Genomic DNA, 21,272 nt, shown 5'->3' with positions numbered 1-21,272 from the left:
TATCTATTTTTGTGATGCTGTATTTATAAATGGAAATAAAATACAACGAAAAGTTTAGTGTTTTGTTTCCTTGAATTTAATGAGGTTACTTTTATTTTCTATCACATTTTAATTTCTTTTTTCTTTTAATGTATTTAACTCAAAAAGGGTCTTTGCATTTATGTGGTATATGAAGGTGGACAAAGTCTCATAAAAATCATTTAAATTTTGAATATTTTCTAATTATTTTATACTTTATATAAAAGAAGATTAAGGTTAGGAAGTATTGAAGAAAGAAAAAAAGAAATGCTTGGGAGGAATTCAAATTCTTTTATTTGGTTCATATGGAAAGTCGGGGGAAAAATAAAATGCAATGAAAAAATGTTTAAATTTTAAGCAATTTCAAATTCTTCATTGTTTATTTAGAAAAAAATTGATATTAATAAATTTTAAGAGATGTGAAAGGAAAATTTATGGGGTACAATATTTTTTACTTTATTTCCCCATATTTTTCTCTTTTATGTTTTTTTTTTTCCTTTGTACTACTTTAATTCATTTTCTCAAGGTGTTGCCGTAATTTTCAACTTCCATTTTTTATTCCAATAGTAGAAATGGAAACACTGTTGAGTTAAGTGATTGATTTTATGTTTAATAACTTTATTTTTTTAATAACATTTTTATATATTTTCTTTTAGACTATGTTTGATTCCAAAAAATTTGAAGAAAAATTGAAGGGGAAAAAATAAAAAGGAAAGTAGAAAAAAAGAAAAAATGAAAAAAAAAATAAAAATAAATTTAAAGTATATAAAATATTTGATATATTACTTTAATTTTTTTATATTTAATTCTTTTATATAAAGATTAAATAATTTAAATGATTGTTAAATTTTAAATATATTAGCTTTTCTTACTTTAATTATTTTTTAACCTCCAAGTGGATGTTAAGTAAGTGGAGCGTAATTATTATTCTGATGCACTCTAATGTAGATTGATTCTATGAAGAGACTACAGGTGGATTGCAAGTAAATTAAGGAAATTTTGTGAGGGTACATTAAATTTTAATTCTTAACTAATAAAAAAATATTGTAAAAAAAATTGAAATGTCTTGTGCATAAGATTCTAAACCTTTATGTTTGGTATTCATAAAATTTGAGAAAAAAATGTGAAAAAAAGAAAATAAAAAAAATGTGGAATAAAAAAAATAAAAAAAGTTTAAATTTAATAAATTATTTTTATATATTTCTTTAAAACTCATTTTACTCCTTTCTCTATATTATAACAAGATTAAATAATTTAAAAATATATAAAATTTAAATATATTTGATTTTCTTTTATATTTTCTATAGTAAAACTAAACATAAAAAAATTATTTTTTAATATTTTTTTTTCTTTTCTCAATATTTTTTGGTAACCAAGCTGTGGACCCCGCATTTCGGCTCATGCGTTTCCACAAAATTTGATTTTATTCATTAGAAAAATGACTTAGAGTCACTACTTATTTTTGTTTTAGTTTTAAAGGGTAAACAAAATAAGAAAGAAAACTCTAAGTGTGACTCCTTATTTTGGAAAAGATGGTCTGCGAAAAACCGGATCGGGTTCGAGGGTCAAGTTACTTATCGGGAAGGTACGGTAAAAACCGTAGCACCCCTCTAAGTCCCTAAAGTCGGGTCTCTACTAATAAAATAAAGCAATCATGATATCTAATAAAGGAAAACATGAATATATGAATCGAAAATCACAACAAAATATCTGAATGAATATGAGAAGCAGAGAACGTACTTGAGTGATGAACTGATTTACTTCAGAGGAAAAAAAATGTTAGCGATCAAACAATCGCATGTATGTCATAGAGTGAAATAGAGTAAATCAATCAATCAATCAATCGTAAAATCACATATGTTGGGCCTCCACCAAAGCCCGATTTATCTTGCATGAACTAATCCCCTTAAATCCATTATTCGGAATTTCGGAATTAAATTCTTGCTTATTTTAAAACATTTTAAAAACAGAGGAGATATGAGAATTGCTTGCCATAAAGAAGGATGGCAGCAAAATTTTATTGAAAAACGGATTTTTGGAACCTAAACAAAAAAACTAAGGATGAAAAATTAAAGAGATGAAATTATTTGAAAAAAAGGAATTTGAAAAATTATTTGCAAACTAGAGTTTAGGAATCTATTTTAAAATAAAAGATGAAGAAATAAAAATAAATAAATAAATAAAAGAAAGGAACGTGGCTTAATGGTGGGCATGCAAGGCTTTTGCCAATGAGGTTTGATTGGGTGCTCCCTCAGAATCTGCCATCCTCTTCCAATCAATCCCATCAAACCACTTATGGCTTTGATTATGAACATTCTCTTTATGTTTTTTTTTTCCTTTGTACTACTTTAATTCATTTTCTCAAGGTGTTGCCGTAATTTTCAACTTCCATTTTTTATTCCAATAGTAGAAATGGAAACACTGTTGAGTTAAGTGATTGATTTTATGTTTAATAACTTTATTTTTTTAATAAGGGTTGGTGAACAAATAATAACAAAAAAAATTAGGGAAAATTAAGACAACATTTTTATATATTTTCTTTTAGACTATGTTTGGTTCCAAAAAATTTGAAGGAAAATTTAAGGGGAAAAAATAAAAAGGAAAGTAGAAAGAAAGAAAAAATGAAAAAAAAAATAAAAAATAAATTTAAAGTATATAAAATATTTTGATATATTACTTTAATTTTTTTATATTTAACTCTTTTATATAAAGATTAAATAATTTAACTCTTTATAATGATTGTTAAATTTTAAATATATTAGCTTTTCTTACTTTAATTATTTTTTAACCTCCAAGTGGATGTTAAGTAAGTGGAGCGTAATTATTATTCTGACGCACTCTAATGTAGATTGATTCTATGAAGAGACTATAGGTGGATTGCAAGTAAATTAAGGAAATTTTGTGAGGGTACATTAAATTTTAATTCTTAACTAATAAAAAAATATTGTAAAAAAAATTGAAATGTCTTGTGCATAAGATTCTAAACCTTTATGTTTGGTTTTCATAAAATTTGAGAAAAAATGCGAAAAAAAGAAAATAAAAAAAATGTAGAATAAAAAAAATAAAAAAAAGTTTAAATTTAATAAATTATTTTTATATATTTCCTTAAAACTCATTTTACTCCTTTCTCTATATTATAACAAGATTAAATAATTTAAAAATATATAAATTTTAAATATATTTGATTTTCTTTTATATTTTCTATAGTAAAACTAAACATAAAAAATTATTTTTTAATATTTTTTTTCTTTTCTCAATATTTTTTGGTAACCAAGTTGTGGATCCCGCATTTCGGTTTATGCGTTTTCACAAAATTTGATTTTATTTATTAGAAAAATGATTTAGAGTCGCCACTTATTTGTGTTTTAGTTTTAAAGGGTAAATAAAATAAGAAAGAAAACCCTAAGTGTGACTCCTTATTTTGGAAAAGATAGTCTGCGAAAAATCGGATCGGGTTCGGGGGTCAAGTTACTTACCAGGAAGGTACGGTAAAGACCGTAACACCCCTCTAAGTTTCTAAAGTCGGGTCTCTACTAATAAAATGAAGTAATCATGACATCTAATAAAGGAAAACAATGAATACTTGAATTGAAAATCACAACAAAATATCCGAATGAATATGAGAAGCAGAGAACGTACTTGAGTGATGAACCGATTTACTTCAGGGGAAAAAATATGTTAGCGATCAAACAATCGCATGTACGTCATAGAGTGAAATAGAGTAAATCAATCAATCAATCAATCGTAAAATCACATATGTTGGGCTTCCATCAAAGTTCGATTTATCTTACATGAACTAATCCCCCTAAATCCATTATTCGGAATTTCGGAATTAAATTCTTGCTTATTTTAAAACATTTTAAAAACAGAGGAGATATGAGAATTGTTTGCCAGAAAGAAAGAAGGATGACAGCAAAATTTTATTGAAAAACGGATTTTTGGAACCTAAACAAAAAAACTAAAGATGAAAAATTAAAGAGATGAAATTATTTGAAAAAAAGGAATTTGAAAAATTATTTGCAAACTAGAGTTTAGGAATCTATTTTAAAATAAAAGATGAAGAAATAAAAATAAATAAATAAAAGGAACGTGACTTAATGGTGGGCATGCAAGGCTTTTGCCAATGAGGTTTGATTGGGTGCTCCCTCAGAATCTGCCATCCTCTTCCAATCAATCCCATCAAACCACTTATGGCTTTGATTATGAACATTCACATTATCCCCAGAAACTGAAGTTGGTGTGGTGGAAACAGCAGCTGGATTTCCTGAAACTGGAGTGACTAGCAATTCAATCAGCGTGACTGCAGCATCAACTTTCTCAAATGTCTCGGCTGATATATGAAGATATAATTCTTCATGAGCAGCCTGGATTCCATCAGATGGAGTAATTTCAACCTTCTGTCCTGTATCCGCTTTGGTACCATGTACTTGTACCTTAGCTCCAGTTTCCTTTTCTAGACGCTTTAGAGTATCACTCCCAGGCCCAAATATTAAGCCGATGAAATTGTACCCAGGATATTCTTTCACAGGGATAGGAACTCTGGCCTCTTTCAACAATGGTTTATAATCCGGTGGGGCTTTGTAACTTGGATTTAACTTCAGTATCTCACCAATAGCTTCCCGTCTTTCAAGTTCCAACAGTTCTGACTCACTGTTATTCTGATGGCTGGGAAACTCCTGATCAGGAACCTGGGCTGCCAATGATGAATCTTGATTGTCGCCAATCTCCAGTACTCCTGATTTTAGCTGTAGTGTAATTTGATCCACCCGAGTCTGCTCAAAATTTGTACCACCACACAGGCAGTAATATCACTTAGTGGCACCTGATAAGCTAAAGCTGTTCTTCTTCTGACAGCAGCATCCTGTGTCAGATCAGGGCCCCATTTGGTTTTTCTCTGAACCGTTTTGGTACCTTCTTCATTTGCCCCATCACTACTTCCCAATTTTTTACCACCCCTGAAGATGGGAACCATAGAGCCTGATAATTTATTTTTCGGGATAACAAACCCAGACTTTGCTCCAAACATGGAGATCCTTGAATTACTAGTAGTTGCAGCAGGCGAAGTACTCGTTCCAGTCATCTGAGCACGCCGAGATTCAACAGCAGATGCCTGGTCAACCTTCGTCATCTTGTCTTCCAGACCTTACTTTAAGCAGTCGGTTGTTGATATTTGGGGCTTCAATCCAAGCCTTCTTATGATGAGATCAATGAAGGAGAGTGGGGTGACCGGGTTCATTGTCCATTGAAGCGTTGAGAGCACCAGAAGCTCCATTCTCTGAATTGTTTTCGCTTCAAACACATACTCGTTGTCCTCCACTTGCAGGTTTAGGAGGAGAGGCACTTGGGTCTCTTCCACCTTGGCAGCCAAGGAGAGACAAGTCACAGCTGCTAACTGGATCATCCATGGCTTATCTCTTTGAAAATGGAGGCTTGAAAGGAGCCTATCCAAGTAGTTAATGGCGAGAAACGCGGTTACAACTGAGAATCCGTAATGGGCATTGATCTTCATCATCCACTCCACGGCCTGAAGCCGAGCTACAGCAAGAGCACCATCCATCCCACCATTGCCGGCACCGAGACTCGCTTACTGCTCTTCTTGGGAGAAAAGAGACAGAAGCTCCTCATCTTTCCAGAACAAATCCTGTTCCAGCAACAACAGGGGAAGAAAAGTAGATGAAGGATCTATCCCATCATTAGCAACATTGCCATATTTCTCATAGGCTTTCTCCCACAAACACTCATCTCCTTCTTTCCCCTCCCTGGACCCTTTTGATCACCTTTAGATCCATAAGGATAGAAACAAAACCAGTTTCATTCTCATTGGGGTCCAAAACAGAGCATCCATGAACACAATCCGGTTAACAACTCCTGCTTCCTTTAAACCAATGGGTGACTCCAGCTGTTTTACCAATTACAAGAGGCCAGGCTCCATTTCTGGGATCTTCACTCGTAGAAGGAACCTCAAATGTGGGAGCCAAAACAGAGACTCGGAGGGAAACACCCATGCACATAATGGGGAGAAAGAAACAGAGAATACAATGGAATGAAGCTTTTAAAAAAAAAAGATAAATAAAGATCAAACACCCAACTAATATGAAGAAACCCATTTCATTTTTCTTTATCTGTGGGTTTGAAGGTTGATGGATTAAACTAGGAAAACATCTTAAGAGAAAAAGTCCAAGATACAAGAAAGTTTTCAAATATGAAACAACCAAACAAAGCAGAGTCAGGTTATCCTTGGATGAAACCAGAGAAATAGAGAATGAAGCCACAATAACCAAACACAACAACCTCACAAACAATGCAAAATAATCACATGAACCAGAGAATAGAGAAGTATGATGGTCATTAATAACCTATGAACCCCAAACAATCTTACTTAGCCGTGCTCCCCTCAAGCAGAAGTTTGATTGGCTTCAAGCTAACTTCCTCTGCTCAGCTCAAGCTCTCTCCAGCTCCCTAGCTGCGTCTCGCTTCCCTGGGTATCCTCCTTCCTCCCAAATGAATATCTTCTCCCTTTGTAACCAGCCTCGACCCTTAGAAAAAAAAACCTCCTCCTCAAGCAAAAACAGCCCCCCCAGCTAACAGAATCCTCCCCAGAAAAATATCTTCTCTTCAATAGCCCCTATAGAGCCTCCCTGAAAAACCTCTCTCAGCAGGCTTACTCCCAAGCTCTCCGAAATCCCCCGTAACAGAAACGCTGCCCCCCCTCTTTTTCCCTCTGCCAGTAACAGAAGCACCACCCTCCACTAACGGCCTGCAGCTTTTCCGAATCTTCCTTGGACAGGTGTCGAACTCTCATTTGCTCATCAATTCCACTATCTGATTCTCTAAAGACCTCTTAGGAGTCGACACATGGCTGACTCCGATCCTAGCACCTGGTGAGCCCCAAATGGGGGTCTATACAAGCATATTCTTAAATTTTGGTGTTATTATTATTATTATTATTATTATTATTATTAGTAGTAGGGTGATTTAGAGGTCTTTTGCGCTTTCCTTTGCTTTTCTTTCATTTTCTTATCAATCTATTATGGTGTCTGATAAATAATGTGGACATCTGGGTCCACCATCATCAATGATTCCTTTAGGTCTTTTGCATTTTGGTAATCCAAAATCAGTCATTTGCAATTTGGTGGTATCGCGGGGGATACAAATTGATAGCTAAATTCCTATTGAAAAGAATATTTAACTATTAAATCACAAGTATGTTTAAATTGTTAGCAATAAAAGTGTCTTTTAAAGAAATGTTTTTGGAAGATGCTTTTTTAAGGAAATATTGTAAATATTTTTTAGAACTTTTTAAAAATATATTTTAACTTTTTTAAAAGTTTATTTTTTATTTAAAAATATTTTTTATATTAATAGTGTTTTAATTAAAAAAATGTGCATGTCTGAACTCTTGGTTAAAAAGTCAACAATGCATATCTAGCTTTTAGGCAGGATGAAAATGTCATTACCTTTGACACGATACATAGGGGAAATATCGGAGCCACGATATATCGCTGCCACGTCATCACCCCCATTTCTTTTTTCCCCGAAACACTTATAGGAGGCCCAGACCCAATACGCACTCTTCCCAGCCTAGCGCGTGCTCAGACCCAACATGCAGCCTAGGTCCAATACCAGCCCCGCGTACCCTGCACGCATGCTAGCCCTCCACCACTTCAATGTTTAAATAAACCTTTTTGGTGTCATGCACCGTCGGTGTGGGATTGCAACAACTAGAATTTTTAAAAAGCAAGGGAAAATCAAGAGGAATGGAACAGTGATGAAAGAATCGAAAAATATCGTCGAAATATCAGCAATATTTTGGATATCGGAGGTGGTCGAAATGAAATCGGCCACCGATTATCGATTGGGGGATTTTTTTTGGTAAAAAAATCAAAATTCTAGTCGAAAAATCTGATGTGGAGAGCACGCGGAGGACATTTTCCTCCAAAAATCACCGATTTTTTCACGATTTCTTTGAAAAGTCACCAATTTTTTGGGTGATGTCATTTTTCCCTGTTTTTTTTTAATTATCCATTTTAAATTTATATTATCATTTTATTTTTAACTACTTTTCATATTTATTTCATTAATCCTCTTTTTAAAAATTATTATCACTTCACTCTTAATTTTTTTTATATTTATCCTTTCCATTTTATTTAATTTTAAATGTTTTTATTTTAAAATGTTAAAAATATAATTTGACCCAAAAAAATTGCTACAATATAAAAAAATTAAGGAAGTTCTAATATTTTATAAATTAAAATTAATTTGATAAGATAAATTGTTAATAATTTTAATTGTTTAAATAAATTAATGTTAATAGAAAAAGTTGTTACCACATATTTTTAATAAAATTTTAAAAATTAAATCTCAAATAAAATATTTTATATAAATTAATTTAATTTTTCATTTAAAATGTAATAAAACATATTTTAATAAAAGTATTTTAAAAAATTTTAAATAAATGAATATAAATGTATTAAATAAATTTAAGCTAATTTTTTTTATAAAAATTTGATAAATGTTATCTTAATTATACTTATGTCAATTACACTTACAAAATAACTTTAATACATAAAATATTTCATATTTTTCCGATATAATGGTGCTTACGGAACCAAGGGGATTTGAGCCCCTACACTCAAGCTCAAACTTGCCCTTGGCCGTTGTTGATTAAATGTACATATTATATATATATATATATATATATATATATTATAAATTAATTAATTTTGGTTATTATGACTTTTATATAATAATTACATATAAAATAAATATAAATTTTTGAATAAAATTATCAAAATTTTAAAATAAAAATAATTATACAAATTATCATTATTTTTTTATCATTAAATATATCCAAAATAGATTAATATGCATAAAGTATGTTTTCAAGTTATAAAAATTATTATTAAATATCACAACGGTACATATATGATCATTTATTTTATATCATTTAATATAATTGAATTAAATGGATCACAATTTTAATATTAAATATATTTTAAAATTAGACATATTATAATCAAATATCACAATATTATTATAAAATAATATTTGATGTAATTTAATAATAAATATATATTTATAAAATTCATATTTTTTATTGATACATATGATATTATTATCAAATATGATAAATTATATTACACATATATCAAATTCTTCAACAAAATAACTTTAAAATGTCTATTATACTTTTAATTATATTTTTACGAGGTTTTTCTTATATTTCCATGAATTTTGATCAATTTTAGGTTTGTTGATATTTTTTTTCAAAATATATCTCCAATATATTCGATATATCCATAAAATCGAAGTATCGATATATCCATTATTACAATATTTTCATCATTACTTTTAGGTTCATTGAACTTTAAGTGCACTAATGCAACACATCTATCTTTCTTTGGACCTTTTATTTTTATTTATTTATTTTTGTTTTGTATTATTCCAATTGTGGTTGTCAAAATAGTTAAAAAAAAATGTTTTTAAAAATTATTTTATAATATTTTATAAAACAAGACTATGAGAAGATGAAGCATTCTTAGATAATTTTCTATATTTTAAAAATAATTTTTATCTAGATTATTTTATTTTTTATATCTATATAATTACTTTTTTAAAATAAGTAAAAATAACTAAAAGGATATGATCTAAATATACCTTATTTTTTATTTTTAAAAACAAAAATTATCTTTTATTTTCTAATTATTAAATATATTTTTCATTTTTTTAAAATGATAAAAGACCATTTTAAAAAACATGTTTGGCATCACTTTTTTTTTTCCTTTGCTTTTCTTTCGTTTTCTCATCACTCAATTATGGTGTTTGGCAAATAATGTGAACATCTTGGTCCACCACCATCAATGATTCCTTCAAGTCTTCTGTGTTTTGGTAATTCAAAATTTGTCCTTTGAGGTATGAAGTAGCAATGAAAAATCCAATTAGCTTGCTTTGTTGCTTTTGCTCCACATCTTATAAGACCATGTTTGGCATCACATTTTTTGCTTTTTCTTTGCTTTTCTTTCGTTTTCTCATCACTCAATTATGGTGTCTAACAAATAATGTGGACATCTGGGTCGTCCACCATCAATGATTCCTTCAGGTCTTCTGTATTTTGGTAATCCAAAATCAGTCTTTTGTAGTTTGGTGGTATCATGGTAATACAAACCGATAGTTGAATTCATATTGAAAAGAATATTTAACTATTAAATAATAAGTATGTCTGAATTGTTATCAATAGAAGTATTTTTTTTTAAAAATGTTTTTGGAAGATGTTTTTTTAAGGAAATATTGTAAATAATTTTTTTAACATTTTAAAAATATATTTTAATTTTTTTAAAAGTCTAATTTTTATTTAAAAATATTTTTTATATTAATAGTGCTTTAATTAAAAAAATGTGCATGTCTGAACTCTCGTTGAAAAGTCAACAATGCATATCTGGCTTTTTGGTTCATTGAACTTTAAGTGCATTACTGCAACACGTTTGTCTTTCTTTGGACCTTTTTATTTTTATTTATTTATTTTTGTTTTGTATTATTTCGATTGTGGTTGTCAAAATAGTTAAAAAAAATATAGTTTTTGAAAATTATTTTATGATATTTTATAAAACAAGAGCTTAAAAAGATAAAGTATTCTTAACTAATTTTCTATATTTTAAAAATAATTTTTATCTAGATTATTTTATTTTTTATATTTATATAATTACTTTTTAAAATAATTTTTTTAAAATAAGTAAAAATAACTAAAAGGATATGATATAAAAATGCCTTATTTTTTATTTTTTTAAAAAAATTATCTTTTATTTTCTAATTATTAAATGTATTTGTCTTTTTTTTTTTTTTAAGGATAAAAGACCATTTAAAAAAACAATGATAAAAAATGGCCTTAATCACCACTAGGTGAGTTAGGGATGGCAATGGGGTGGCTTTGGGATGGGTCGGTCCCATCCCATCCCGAAGCCGCCCCGTTTAACTTTTTATGAAAAATTTTTAATTTTTTAAAATTATTTTAATTTTTTAATTACATTAAAATAAATATATTTTATAAATAATAAAATTATTATGTTTTTTATAATATATTTTATTGAAAAAATTTATTATTATTATTATTATTATTATGTATTAAAAATAAGAAAATAAAAATTAATTTAATTTAATTTTAAAAAATAATTTTATATATAGTTAGGATGGAACGGGATAAGGCAATACCCAAACCCACCTTGAATCCATCTCGAATTTTTAAAAAAAATCCCAAACTCTTCCTAAAAATGAAACTTGCACAATGCCATACATAAGAAAGGGATTTTGAATTCAAAGTAAAAACATGAAAACTTGAATTATTCTCGGAATTTTTTATAATGATTTAAAATTTTTCAAGCTACTAGCTGTTCTCTTGCTTTGATGATCTCAATATTTGAAAAGTAATGAATTTAAAAGAAGGTGAAAATAAAATTATTAATGAGTCTTATTTCTTTCTCTCTCTTTTTTTTTTTTTTTTACACATATCTCAATTTTAAAAAAATTTATGTAACCATCCAAAGTTTTAACCACCATGATGTAGAAAACAACAATTTTCATAATTTGATAAAAAAAAAACTCCCAAATAATGAATCATAATATTAGTTTATAATACATATATATAATAATGAATCAAATAATAATATTATCATTAAATAATAATAACCATAATATTAAAATTTTAATGTCTTAGCATATATCATTGTTTACGTGAAAATACTAATAAATTTTAATAATAATATAATATTATTATTATTATAAGCAATAAAAGTAAGGATACTAATTATAAAATTATGATACTAATATAATTATTAAAAAAATAATATTAGCAAAAATATTATTAATAATAAATTTTATAACATTAGGAATGATAAAGTTAAAACAAATATTTGTGTGTATATGTCTACTAATAATAATACTACAAGAAGAAAGAAGAAAGAAGAAAGAAATGCGTAGATGAAAAAGAAAAATACCGAATGTTTGTTGAAGCGCTATCCACCTTCCACTTGCTTTTGTCTTGGGGAAAGCGCATCCACCTCCCACTTGCTTTTCCTTTTCTTTTTCTCACCACTCAATTATATGGTGTTTGACAAATATCTGGGCGGCTGGGTCCACCACCAATAATGATTCCTCCAGCCATTCTGCAGTGTGGTATTCCAAACCCAGTCTTCTGCAGTTTGGTGGTATCGCGATAACAGACACCAATCCTCTGAATTCCTATTGCAAAGCAACAGTCGACACAGATATGGCGGACGTCCTCCTCTCAGCTTCGCTTCAAGTTCTATTCGAAAGGTTGGCTTCTCCAGAGCTCATAAACTTCATTCGGCGACGGAACCTTAGCGATGAACTCCTCAACGAGTTGAAGAGGAAACTCGTGGTTGTTCTCAGTGTGCTCGATGATGCGGAGGTGAAGCAATTTTCAAACCCAAATGTCAAAGAGTGGCTCGTCCATGTCAAGGGTGCTGTGTATGATGCGGAAGACCTGTTGGACGAGATCGCTACCGACGCTTTGCGTTGCAAGATGGAAGCTGCTGACTCCCAAACCGGCGGAACTCTTAAGGCGTGGAAATGGAACAAGTTCTCTGCTTGTGTGAAGGCTCCAATTGCTATCCAAAGCATGGAGTCCAGGGTCAGGGACATGATTGCTCTACTGGGAGAAATCGTACAAGAAAAAGTTGGGTTGGGGCTGGCAGAAGGTGGGGGCGAGAAACGGTCACCAAGACCAAGATCACTAATATCCACTTCTTTGGAGGATGGCTCCATTGTTGTCGGCAGGGATGAAATTCAGAAGGAGATGGTGGAGTGGTTGCTTTCTGACAATACAACAGGCGACAAAATGGGGGTGATGTCCATAGTGGGCATGGGCGGCAGCGGCAAGACCACGCTTGCTCAGCGTCTCTATAACGATGAGGAAGTGAAGAAACACTTCGACTTGCAAGCATGGGTCTGTGTTTCCACTGAGTTTCTCCTTATCAAGGTCACTAAAACAATTCTAGACGAAATCGGTTCTAAAACTGATTCTGACAGCCTAAATAAGCTTCAGCTTCAACTCAAAGAGCAACTTAGTAACAAGAAGTTTCTGGTTGTTCTTGATGACGTCTGGAATTTGAATCCTCGTGATGAATGTTATATGGAGCATAGTGATTGTGATGGTTGGGAAAGTCTACGAACTCCACTCCTCGCTGCAGCAGAGGGAAGCAAGATTGTTGTGACCAGTCGTGATAAATCTGTTGCAGAAGCCATGAAAGCGGCCCCTAATCATGATCTTGGGAAATTAAGCTCTGACGATAGTTGGTCCCTGTTTAAAAAGCATGCATTTGGAGATAGAGACCCCAACGCATTCCTTGAGCTTGAACCCATAGGCAGACAGATTGTGGACAAGTGCCAAGGATTGCCTTTGGCTGTGAAAGCACTCGGCTGTCTCTTGTATTCTAAGGTCGAAAAAAGGGAATGGAACGTTGTGTTGGAAAGTGAAATATGGCGTCGGCAGAGTGGCTCCAAAATTCTTCCATCTTTGATATTAAGCTACCATCATCTTTCTTTACCTTTGAAGCATTGTTTTGCTTATTGTTCTATTTTTCCCCAGGACCACCAATTCAATAAAGAGAAGTTGATTTTATTATGGATGGCAGAAGGTCTTTTACATCCACAACAAAACGAAGGAAGGAGAATGGAAGAGATAGGTGAGTCATATTTTGATGAACTTCTCGCCAAGTCATTCTTTCAAACATCTATTGGAACAAAAGGACCATGCTTTGTAATGCATGATCTAATACATGAATTAGCTCAACACGTGTCTGGAGATTTTTGTGCTCGAGTGGAAGATGATGTTAAGTTACCAAAAGTATCTGAGAAGGCTCACCACGTTTTGTACTTTAAAAGTGATTATTACCGGCTTGATGCATTTAAGGATTTTGAGGCTATGACTAAAGCTAAATCTCTTCGGACATTCTTACTAGTGCATCCAGAGGAAGACTCTCCTTTCCATGCTTTGAGTAAAAGAGTTTTGCAAGATATATTACCAAAAATGTGGTGTTTACGCGTGTTATCATTATGTGCATATAAAATAACTGATTTGCCTAAATCAATAGGTAATTTGAAACATTTGCGTTACTTGGATTTGTCTTTCACGGAGATTAACAAATTACCTGAATCAGTATGTTGTTTATGCAATTTACAAACGATGATGCTGAGAGAATGTTCATATCTATATGAATTGCCTTCAAAGATGGGAAAATTGATTAATTTGCGCTATCTTAATATTGATGGATGTGATTCATTGGAAGAAATGTCAAGTCATGGAATTGGTCGATTAAAAAGTTTACAGAGGTTGACTCGATTTATTGTGGGCCAAAACAATGGATTAAGAATTGGAGAATTGGGGGAGTTGTCAGAGCTTCGAGGAAAACTTTATATTTCAGACATGGAGAATGTGGTGAGTGTTAATGATGCATCAAGGGCTAATATGAAGGATAAAAGTTATCTTGATGAGTTAATCTTTGGTTGGGGTGACGAGTGTACCAATGGTGTTACACAAAGTGGTGCAACAACGCATGATATACTCAACAAGTTACAACCTCATCCAAATTTAAAACAACTCTCCATCAGAAACTATCCTGGTGAAGGATTTCCAAATTGGCTTGGAGATCCTTCAGTGTTGAATCTCGTGTCCCTTGAGCTTCGGGGTTGTGGCAATTGCTCAACATTGCCACCACTTGGACAGCTAACCCAGCTTAAATATCTGCAAATCTCAAGGATGAATGGAGTAGAGTGTGTGGGTGATGAGTTCTATGGGAATGCTTCCTTTCAATTCCTAGAAACACTATCATTTGAGGATATGCAGAACTGGGAGGAATGGTTATGTTGTGGAGAATTCCCTCGTCTCCAAAAGCTTTTTATAGGAAAGTGTCCCAAACTCACTGGGAAATTACCAGAACAGCTTCTTTCATTGGTGGAACTTCAAATTGATGGATGTCCGCAGCTTATGGCTTCACTCACAGTTCCTGCAATTCGTCAGTTGAGGATGGTGGATTTTGGTAAACTACGGTTGCAAATGGCAGGTTGTGACTTCACAGCTCTTCAAACTTCAGAAATTGAAATTTTAGATGTGTCTCAGTGGAGTCAACTTCCAATGGCACCACACCAGCTCTCAATTAGAAAATGTGATTATGTGGAGTCTCTGCTAGAGGAGGAAATCTCGCAAACCAACATACATTATCTGAAAATCTATGATTGTAGTTTTTCTAGATCCCTGCACAAAGTTGGTTTACCCACTACACTGAAATTACTATTCATCTCTGAGTGCTCGAAATTAGCGTTTCTCGTACCTGAGTTGTTCAGATGCCATCTCCCAGTCCTTGAATGTCTACACATCGAAGGTGGTGTTATCGATGATTCTCTCTCGTTATCCTTCTCATTAGGCATCTTCCCCAAGTTGACTCATTTCATGATCAATGGTCTTAAGGGGCTTGAGAAGCTCTCCATTTTGGTTTCAGAGGGTGATCCCACATCTTTATGTTTCCTGTATCTAGCTGGTTGCCCTAATCTTGAATCTATCGAATTGCACGCTCTCAACTTGGAGTCTTGTAACATTTTTAGGTGCTCCAAGCTCAGGTCGTTGAATTTATGGGATTGTCCAGAATTGTTGTTTCAGAGAGAGGGTTTGCCTTCCAACCGACGTGAACTTGGAATTTCCGGTGTCATGCCCCAGGTGGAGTGGGGTTTGCAAAGGCTGACCTCTCTTACTCATTTCAGAATCTTAGGTGGATGTGAAGACATTGAATTATTTCCCAAGGAGTGTTTGCTGCCCTCTTCTCTGACTTCTCTTGAAATCTCGAATCTTCCAAATCTCAAGTCTCTTGACAGCAGGGGTCTTCAACAACTCACCTCTCTTCTACGATTAGAGATCAGAAACTGCCCAGAGCTCCAGTTCTCGACAGGATCGGTTCTTCAACACCTTATCTCTCTAAAACAATTACAAATTGAAGGATGCTCGAGGCTCCAATCATTGACAGAAGCGGGTCTTCAACACCTCACCTCTCTTGAAAGTTTGTGGATCAATAAGTGCCCAATGCTCCAATCCTTGACAAAAGTGGGTCTTCAACACCTCACCTCTCTGGAAATATTGGGGATCTATAACTGTCGTAAGCTCAAATACTTGACAAAAGAAAGACTTCCAGACTCCCTCTCTCATCTGGGCATCGAAGGGTGTCCTTTACTGGAAAAACGGTGTCAATTTGAGAAAGGGGAAGAATGGCGTTATATAGCTCACGTTCCAAAAATAGAGATCAACCGTGTGCTATATTAATCAAAGTGCCACTCCGCCAATATAGAGTCAGGTAATTCTTTTGCACTTCAACTTTTCTTTCAAGTTCCAATTCATTCGCTAGTCCTGTTTATTTGATTTAAGATTTTCTTTTTTTTGAAGCTTCAAGCCTGAAACAAATATTGAACACATTTTCATGCTCTGTTTTGATTTGGTGGTTTGCAAAAATAACCATTTATAACCATTGAAAAATTAAGAAAAAATAACGAAGAACCATGGATATTTCGTTTGTTTGTATTTTATTTTCTAGTTTTTTTTATTTATTTATTGTGTTCTCTATTTATTTCTTATATACAGGGCACATAACAACTCTAGGGCATATTCTAGTTAGCTGCTTTATTAGCAAGTCATTCAAATTGTTTTGTTTTTTTCTTGCTTCAATATACCAAATTTCAATGCTTTTGAATAATTTTATTCACAATTTCATGTGTTTGATTAAACTCATTTAATTGGAATTAAATACATTTAAATTATCGATTTGACAACATCTAAAACATTTTTGGTTTTTCAAAAATGTTAAATAGATTCCTCATAAATATTTGTTTTTCCCTCAATTTTTCCATAAACAATCAAACAAGAGAAAAAGTTTACACTTTTTTTTCCCTACTTTCCCATAAATTTTCTGAGAACCAAACTTGTTTTATAATTGCTAGTTTTAAAAAATTATTAAATTCATTTTTTTTTTACTCTTTCCTTTTTCATGCAAGAAAAAAGGAATTGTGTGCGCTAAATTTATCAAATCAAACTAATCATCATTTTTTGTGTTTTTTTTTTCTTTTCATTTCAGTGTTCATTGTAAGTAATCAGGATGAGCATAGAAAGTACAGTACACCTGCATATACAGCTCCCGAGGTTGAATGGAAAACTATGTTTTTTGATAAGTTAGTGCTTTTGGTTGGAAAAATGTGGAGTCCCAGCTTCTTCCTTTTCCTGTCCTAGATGTGGGGATTTGTTTAGGAGGAAACCTATAAATGAAAAAGTAGACATTTGGGTAAGTCAATTGTACTTTATTTTTCTTCAATAAGTCTGGGGTATAATTTGCCTCTTGTGAAGTTTCCTGTGCTTTTCAATACAACCAAAACCTGAAGTTTACCTTTTTGTACCCATTCATGTGTCTGATAGGTTTTCTTCTCATAACAGCACAGAGAAAAGATTGAAGCAACAGACTGGGAACTCCAGCAAAGAAAATCCGTTTCCCCTGGCCCAGACTCTAATCTTTGGCAGGCTTTCTCTGAGGCAGGTGCCCAGACAACAATAGCAAGTCTGTTAGGACCCGAAATGGCCATCACAACAAACCAGCCACAGAAGGAACTTCTGGCCCTGAAACTTGGGGTTTTGGAACAGAGAGTTTTACAGCCACCCCTGCTGCCGGCTCTAATATTTCCAGACCCTCCATTGGAGGCAATAATGCCCAGCTGTTTGTTGACTCAAAGAAGATTGAGGGCAAGCTGGCTACTCAACCTACTGAATGGGCTGGTTTCTAACTTATTTGGTGAGGCTTATATCATCCTGGGCACTTCTGGCAATAAGAGATGGGAATAGATAAAAAGGCAAAACAAAAAGGGATTCATGGCTTTCTGGGCATGATTATGCTTGTAAGTATTGAGTGTTTGCCTTATGCAATAGAATAAAACATCTGCATATGTTCCCTGGTTTCCATGGACTACTTACAAACTTGTACTGTTCTGAATGCCTTGATTTTCAGGTCGGAAAAATAATAATTTCTTTTAATATTGTCCTGTCTGTGACCTTATCCTTCTATTTTGCCATCTATTTTTGTTTAATCCATGAAAATCTGGTATCATATTTCATTTGCATTTGTTACATGCATAAATCTCTTTATTAGATAGTTGATGTACTTGTTTCTATGCCAATTTTGATGTTGTTTTCTTCTTGATTTTTGGCTTGTCTTAGGTCTTGAGCCCAAACAACATCATGGTCATCACAACATTTTATTTGGTATTGAAGTGGTGTCAGGTAGAGGGGTGGATTCTTCATCCGGGTTTTATGTTACTGTTTTTAGAAAATTATTAGTCAAATGAGTTTTTGAACTGTCTTTAGCTATTTTTTACAATTTTTTCCATATCTTATCTTAGATCTAAATGCATTAGCTGGACAATCGAATGGTGGTTTCTTATCTAATGGATGTTGTTTTACTAGACCATGGGTGAGCTCTCTTACCAATTCTTATCTTTAGAAGGGCTTCTATATATAAACTTTTAGTGTTTCATTGATGCTTTTAATCTTATTGCAGAATGAAAGAAAACTCAACCCTCTCATCCATATCGAGAACCATTTAAAGCCTGGGCCATGGAATAAGCTCAAGCCTTTCTGTACAGAGCAGCTGGACTCTCTCAAATTTTTTATTTGTAAATATCCAAAGGTATTTCCTTTTCCTTGCTGATTGATAGTTCTTGACTTGTTGATTATCCTGTGATTCATGTTTGCCTCCCTTCACACAGCTATGATTTCAAAGTCATTAAAGATGCCAATCCCTGTCCTCAGAGCTTAAAGAGTGTGTTAGACTGTTACCATTGATCACCTCAGTCCAAAAGGCATTCCATTCAGGGAAGAGGAAATAGAAGAAAGTGGAAGCTCTTGATGTATTTTGATTTTGAGCAAGGCTTTCTTGATGTATACTCTGACATATTGCTCAAATTAATCCTGATGATTTTCTTGATTGGGAAGGTGACTTTTCCTGCAAGGAAGAGGATAGATTGTTCTGATTTTGGCAGAGTTTTCCCAGTGAAGGAATTGGAGGAAGGGGAGATTCCTGGGTGCTGAACTATTGATGTTCATTGCTCTGTTCGAGAAGAACAAGAAACTGTGAGTAGAAGGTTCATCTCTTTAGAATTATCTTCTGAACATTCTGAAATATAATTTACTCATCCAGGTTGAGCTCTAAAATTATGGTAATGGTTAGAAAGCAAAGCCCTCTTCCAGAATTTATGGTCCTGTCATTTTGTTTTCTCTCCAGTGTCAACTTTCCCAGTCTTCCAGAAATTTGTTGTTACTCCAAACAATGAATAGGATTCATTTATACATTTAATCGATTGAAGAGATTTGGATCAGTTTCAGGCTAGTCAAAAGCAAAGGAAAAGCTGAAGCTGAAGATATCATGCACAAAAACAGGGGAGTTTCCATTGAAACTTGCCCAAATTATGGTACCCTTTATTACCCAGCTTCTTAAGAAATTGCTGCTTGGCCCATGGCAAAGTTAACAATCCCCTCAACTGTGGAACAGTTTTGGATGAAGTTGGCTAAATGATCAAATTCCACCAGTTCACTATGATTTATAATATTACACCATCACCATATTCACTGACAAAATAGGAATGAAGTCATTCATAGAGTTCTTGTATAAATGCTATAACAAACACCACTGAAAATGCAGAATGATCCATTTTTGTTCCTTATTATTTAGTTTCAAGGAAACATTGATGAATCCCTTGCATTGCAGATTGAACCCTGGCATTGAGCTGATGCTTCATAACGTGTTATTATAAGAGATCTAGGCTGCCAGAGTTGTCTGAATATACCCCATAGTCTCTCTGATGCCTGTGAGTGTTCAAGTCTCGTTTCTTATCAGAAGCTTTCCCAGTCCAAGTTTGCAACTTTGGCTGTAAAAGAATCATCCAAGAGTTATGTTCTGAGGGCTTTATGTTGCAATGGATGATCTGTTTACGGCATTCTTCATGTAGGTACACAAGTCCTGGGGCGCCTCCAATAAGGAAGCTTGATCAAGAACCATTGTGCATAAACTCATACACCAGAAGTCGGTGTTCACCCACACACTGCAGTAACGCAGCAAGTGCCTTGATTCTTATGGTGAGTTTGGCCTATCACATTAACTTCTTTGAATTCTTTCTCACCTTCTCCCACCACCTTCTCCAACTTCTTTTCAGCAACAGAATTTCCTGAACCTGATGGTAATATCCCTTTATAGACAGTGCCAAAGGCTTCTACCATTGCTTGTACTCGGGATTCTGTGATAAAGCTGCAGATTTTTGAGGTTCAAGCAGTAGAAAACTAGTGAAATTGCAGCCAGAGAAACGAAGAAGAAGAACGCAGAGGGGCCTAAGAGGACTGAGAGTATTAGAATTGCTTTATTTTGCTTGCCTCTGCCTGAAGTTAGTTCACTGGATTTCAATATCTTGATTTGAGCACTTCTGGAAACAGCAGTTTGATCCAACCTCCCATTTGAAAGAGGTAGTCTTTTCCTCCAACAGCTTCCAGTTCCATTTGGAAACCTCAGGTCCTCAAAAATAGCAACTGCACAGTAGGCTCCAACACCAATCCCTGGGTTGGCAATATGGTATTAGTTGGGTGCTTGAAGCTCTCCCATATACTGGTATACAATTTCCATCTCCAAGCATGGCACCATGCACTGGTTCGCTGCTCACATTACCAGTCTTTGTCTCATATATCTTAGCCTCTAGAGAACAAGCTGTCCATTGGTGGTAGCCAAACTTTTGATCCTCTTGGCACCGGTTAACTTCCATTTGCAGTCCAGATAGCAAGAAGGAATAGGTCCTCTTCACTTGGAGAGGGTCGGAATCCAAATGCAAAATCACCAGAAAGGCAAAGCCCATGTGGAGTTTTCATCAGTGGCATAGAGAGATGAACCCAAGCTTATATTACCATAAGCTTGGCTGATGAGTAACAAGTAGGGGTAGAGAGACAATGTATGTAAGTTATTATTCACTGCTTTTCTCTGCATGTTGATTAAGTTGAAAGAGACTAGTGAATATTATTTTCTTCTATAATTGAATATTCTCTTGTAATTGAATAGTGTGAAAGCAATTTTTTTTTCTTCTTCAACAAATGAATATTGAGAGCATAGGATTACAGTAAGTGACAGCTGATAAGATTTCCTACTATTGAACCTGACATATTAATTTCAGAAGCTCTGTTG

The 21,272-nt window shown here is 33.3% G+C and overlaps 2 protein-coding genes and 1 pseudogene across 17 annotated transcripts; 1 reads left to right on the top strand and 2 right to left on the bottom strand.

Moving 5' to 3' along the window:
• Positions 1-4,081: 4,081 nt before the first annotated feature.
• LOC117928050 (splicing factor-like protein 1) lies at positions 4,082-5,210 on the bottom strand. The gene is made up of 2 exons (XM_034847816.1): positions 4,841-5,210; positions 4,082-4,790 (listed from the first exon to the last, which is right to left on the bottom strand). Exons 1-2 carry the CDS (start codon positions 5,144-5,146, stop codon positions 4,113-4,115), a joined length of 984 nt encoding a protein of 327 aa, XP_034703707.1. The 5' UTR covers positions 5,147-5,210; the 3' UTR covers positions 4,082-4,112.
• Positions 5,162-6,023, bottom strand: LOC117928280 (annotated as a pseudogene).
• A 6,167-nt stretch (positions 6,024-12,190) lies between these two features.
• Positions 12,191-21,167, top strand: LOC117928845 (putative disease resistance RPP13-like protein 1). 16 transcript variants are annotated; one of them, XM_034848910.1, is made up of 11 exons: positions 12,191-13,715; positions 17,145-17,209; positions 17,297-17,348; positions 17,498-17,952; positions 18,272-18,334; positions 18,454-18,524; positions 18,612-18,740; positions 18,820-19,183; positions 19,818-19,917; positions 20,059-20,185; positions 20,304-21,167. In XM_034848910.1, the coding sequence occupies exons 1-3, from the start codon at positions 12,278-12,280 to the stop codon at positions 17,312-17,314; spliced, it is 1,521 nt and encodes a 506-aa protein (XP_034704801.1). In that variant the 5' UTR covers positions 12,191-12,277; the 3' UTR covers positions 17,315-17,348; positions 17,498-17,952; positions 18,272-18,334; positions 18,454-18,524; positions 18,612-18,740; positions 18,820-19,183; positions 19,818-19,917; positions 20,059-20,185; positions 20,304-21,167. The 16 variants fall into 16 exon arrangements, with proteins under 16 accessions (XP_034704801.1, XP_034704802.1, XP_034704800.1 ...); XM_034848911.1 differs by having other exon boundaries at positions 17,480-17,952; XM_034848909.1 differs by having other exon boundaries at positions 17,145-17,348.
• The last annotated feature ends 105 nt before the right edge of the window (positions 21,168-21,272 follow it).

Source organism: Vitis riparia, chromosome 13, assembly GCF_004353265.1.
Source record: "Vitis riparia cultivar Riparia Gloire de Montpellier isolate 1030 chromosome 13, EGFV_Vit.rip_1.0, whole genome shotgun sequence".
Lineage (NCBI taxonomy): Eukaryota > Viridiplantae > Streptophyta > Magnoliopsida > Vitales > Vitaceae > Vitis > Vitis riparia.
Note: the sequence above shows the minus strand (reverse complement) of the source record. Positions and strands in the feature narration are given on the sequence as shown.

What these genes read in the sequence shown, in the direction of transcription:
- LOC117928845 (XM_034848903.1), top strand. Translation starts at nt 13,793, where the DNA reads ATGCATGATCTAATACATGAATTAGCTCAACACGTGTCTGGAGATTTT.
- LOC117928050 (XM_034847816.1), bottom strand. Translation starts at nt 5,146, where the DNA reads ATGACGAAGGTTGACCAGGCATCTGCTGTTGAATCTCGGCGTGCTCAG. An exon ending in GAACAGCTTTAGCTTATCAG is followed by an intron (nt 4,791 to 4,840) that starts GTGCCACTAAGT and finishes AATTTTGAGCAG; the next exon opens with ACTCGGGTGGATCAAATTAC.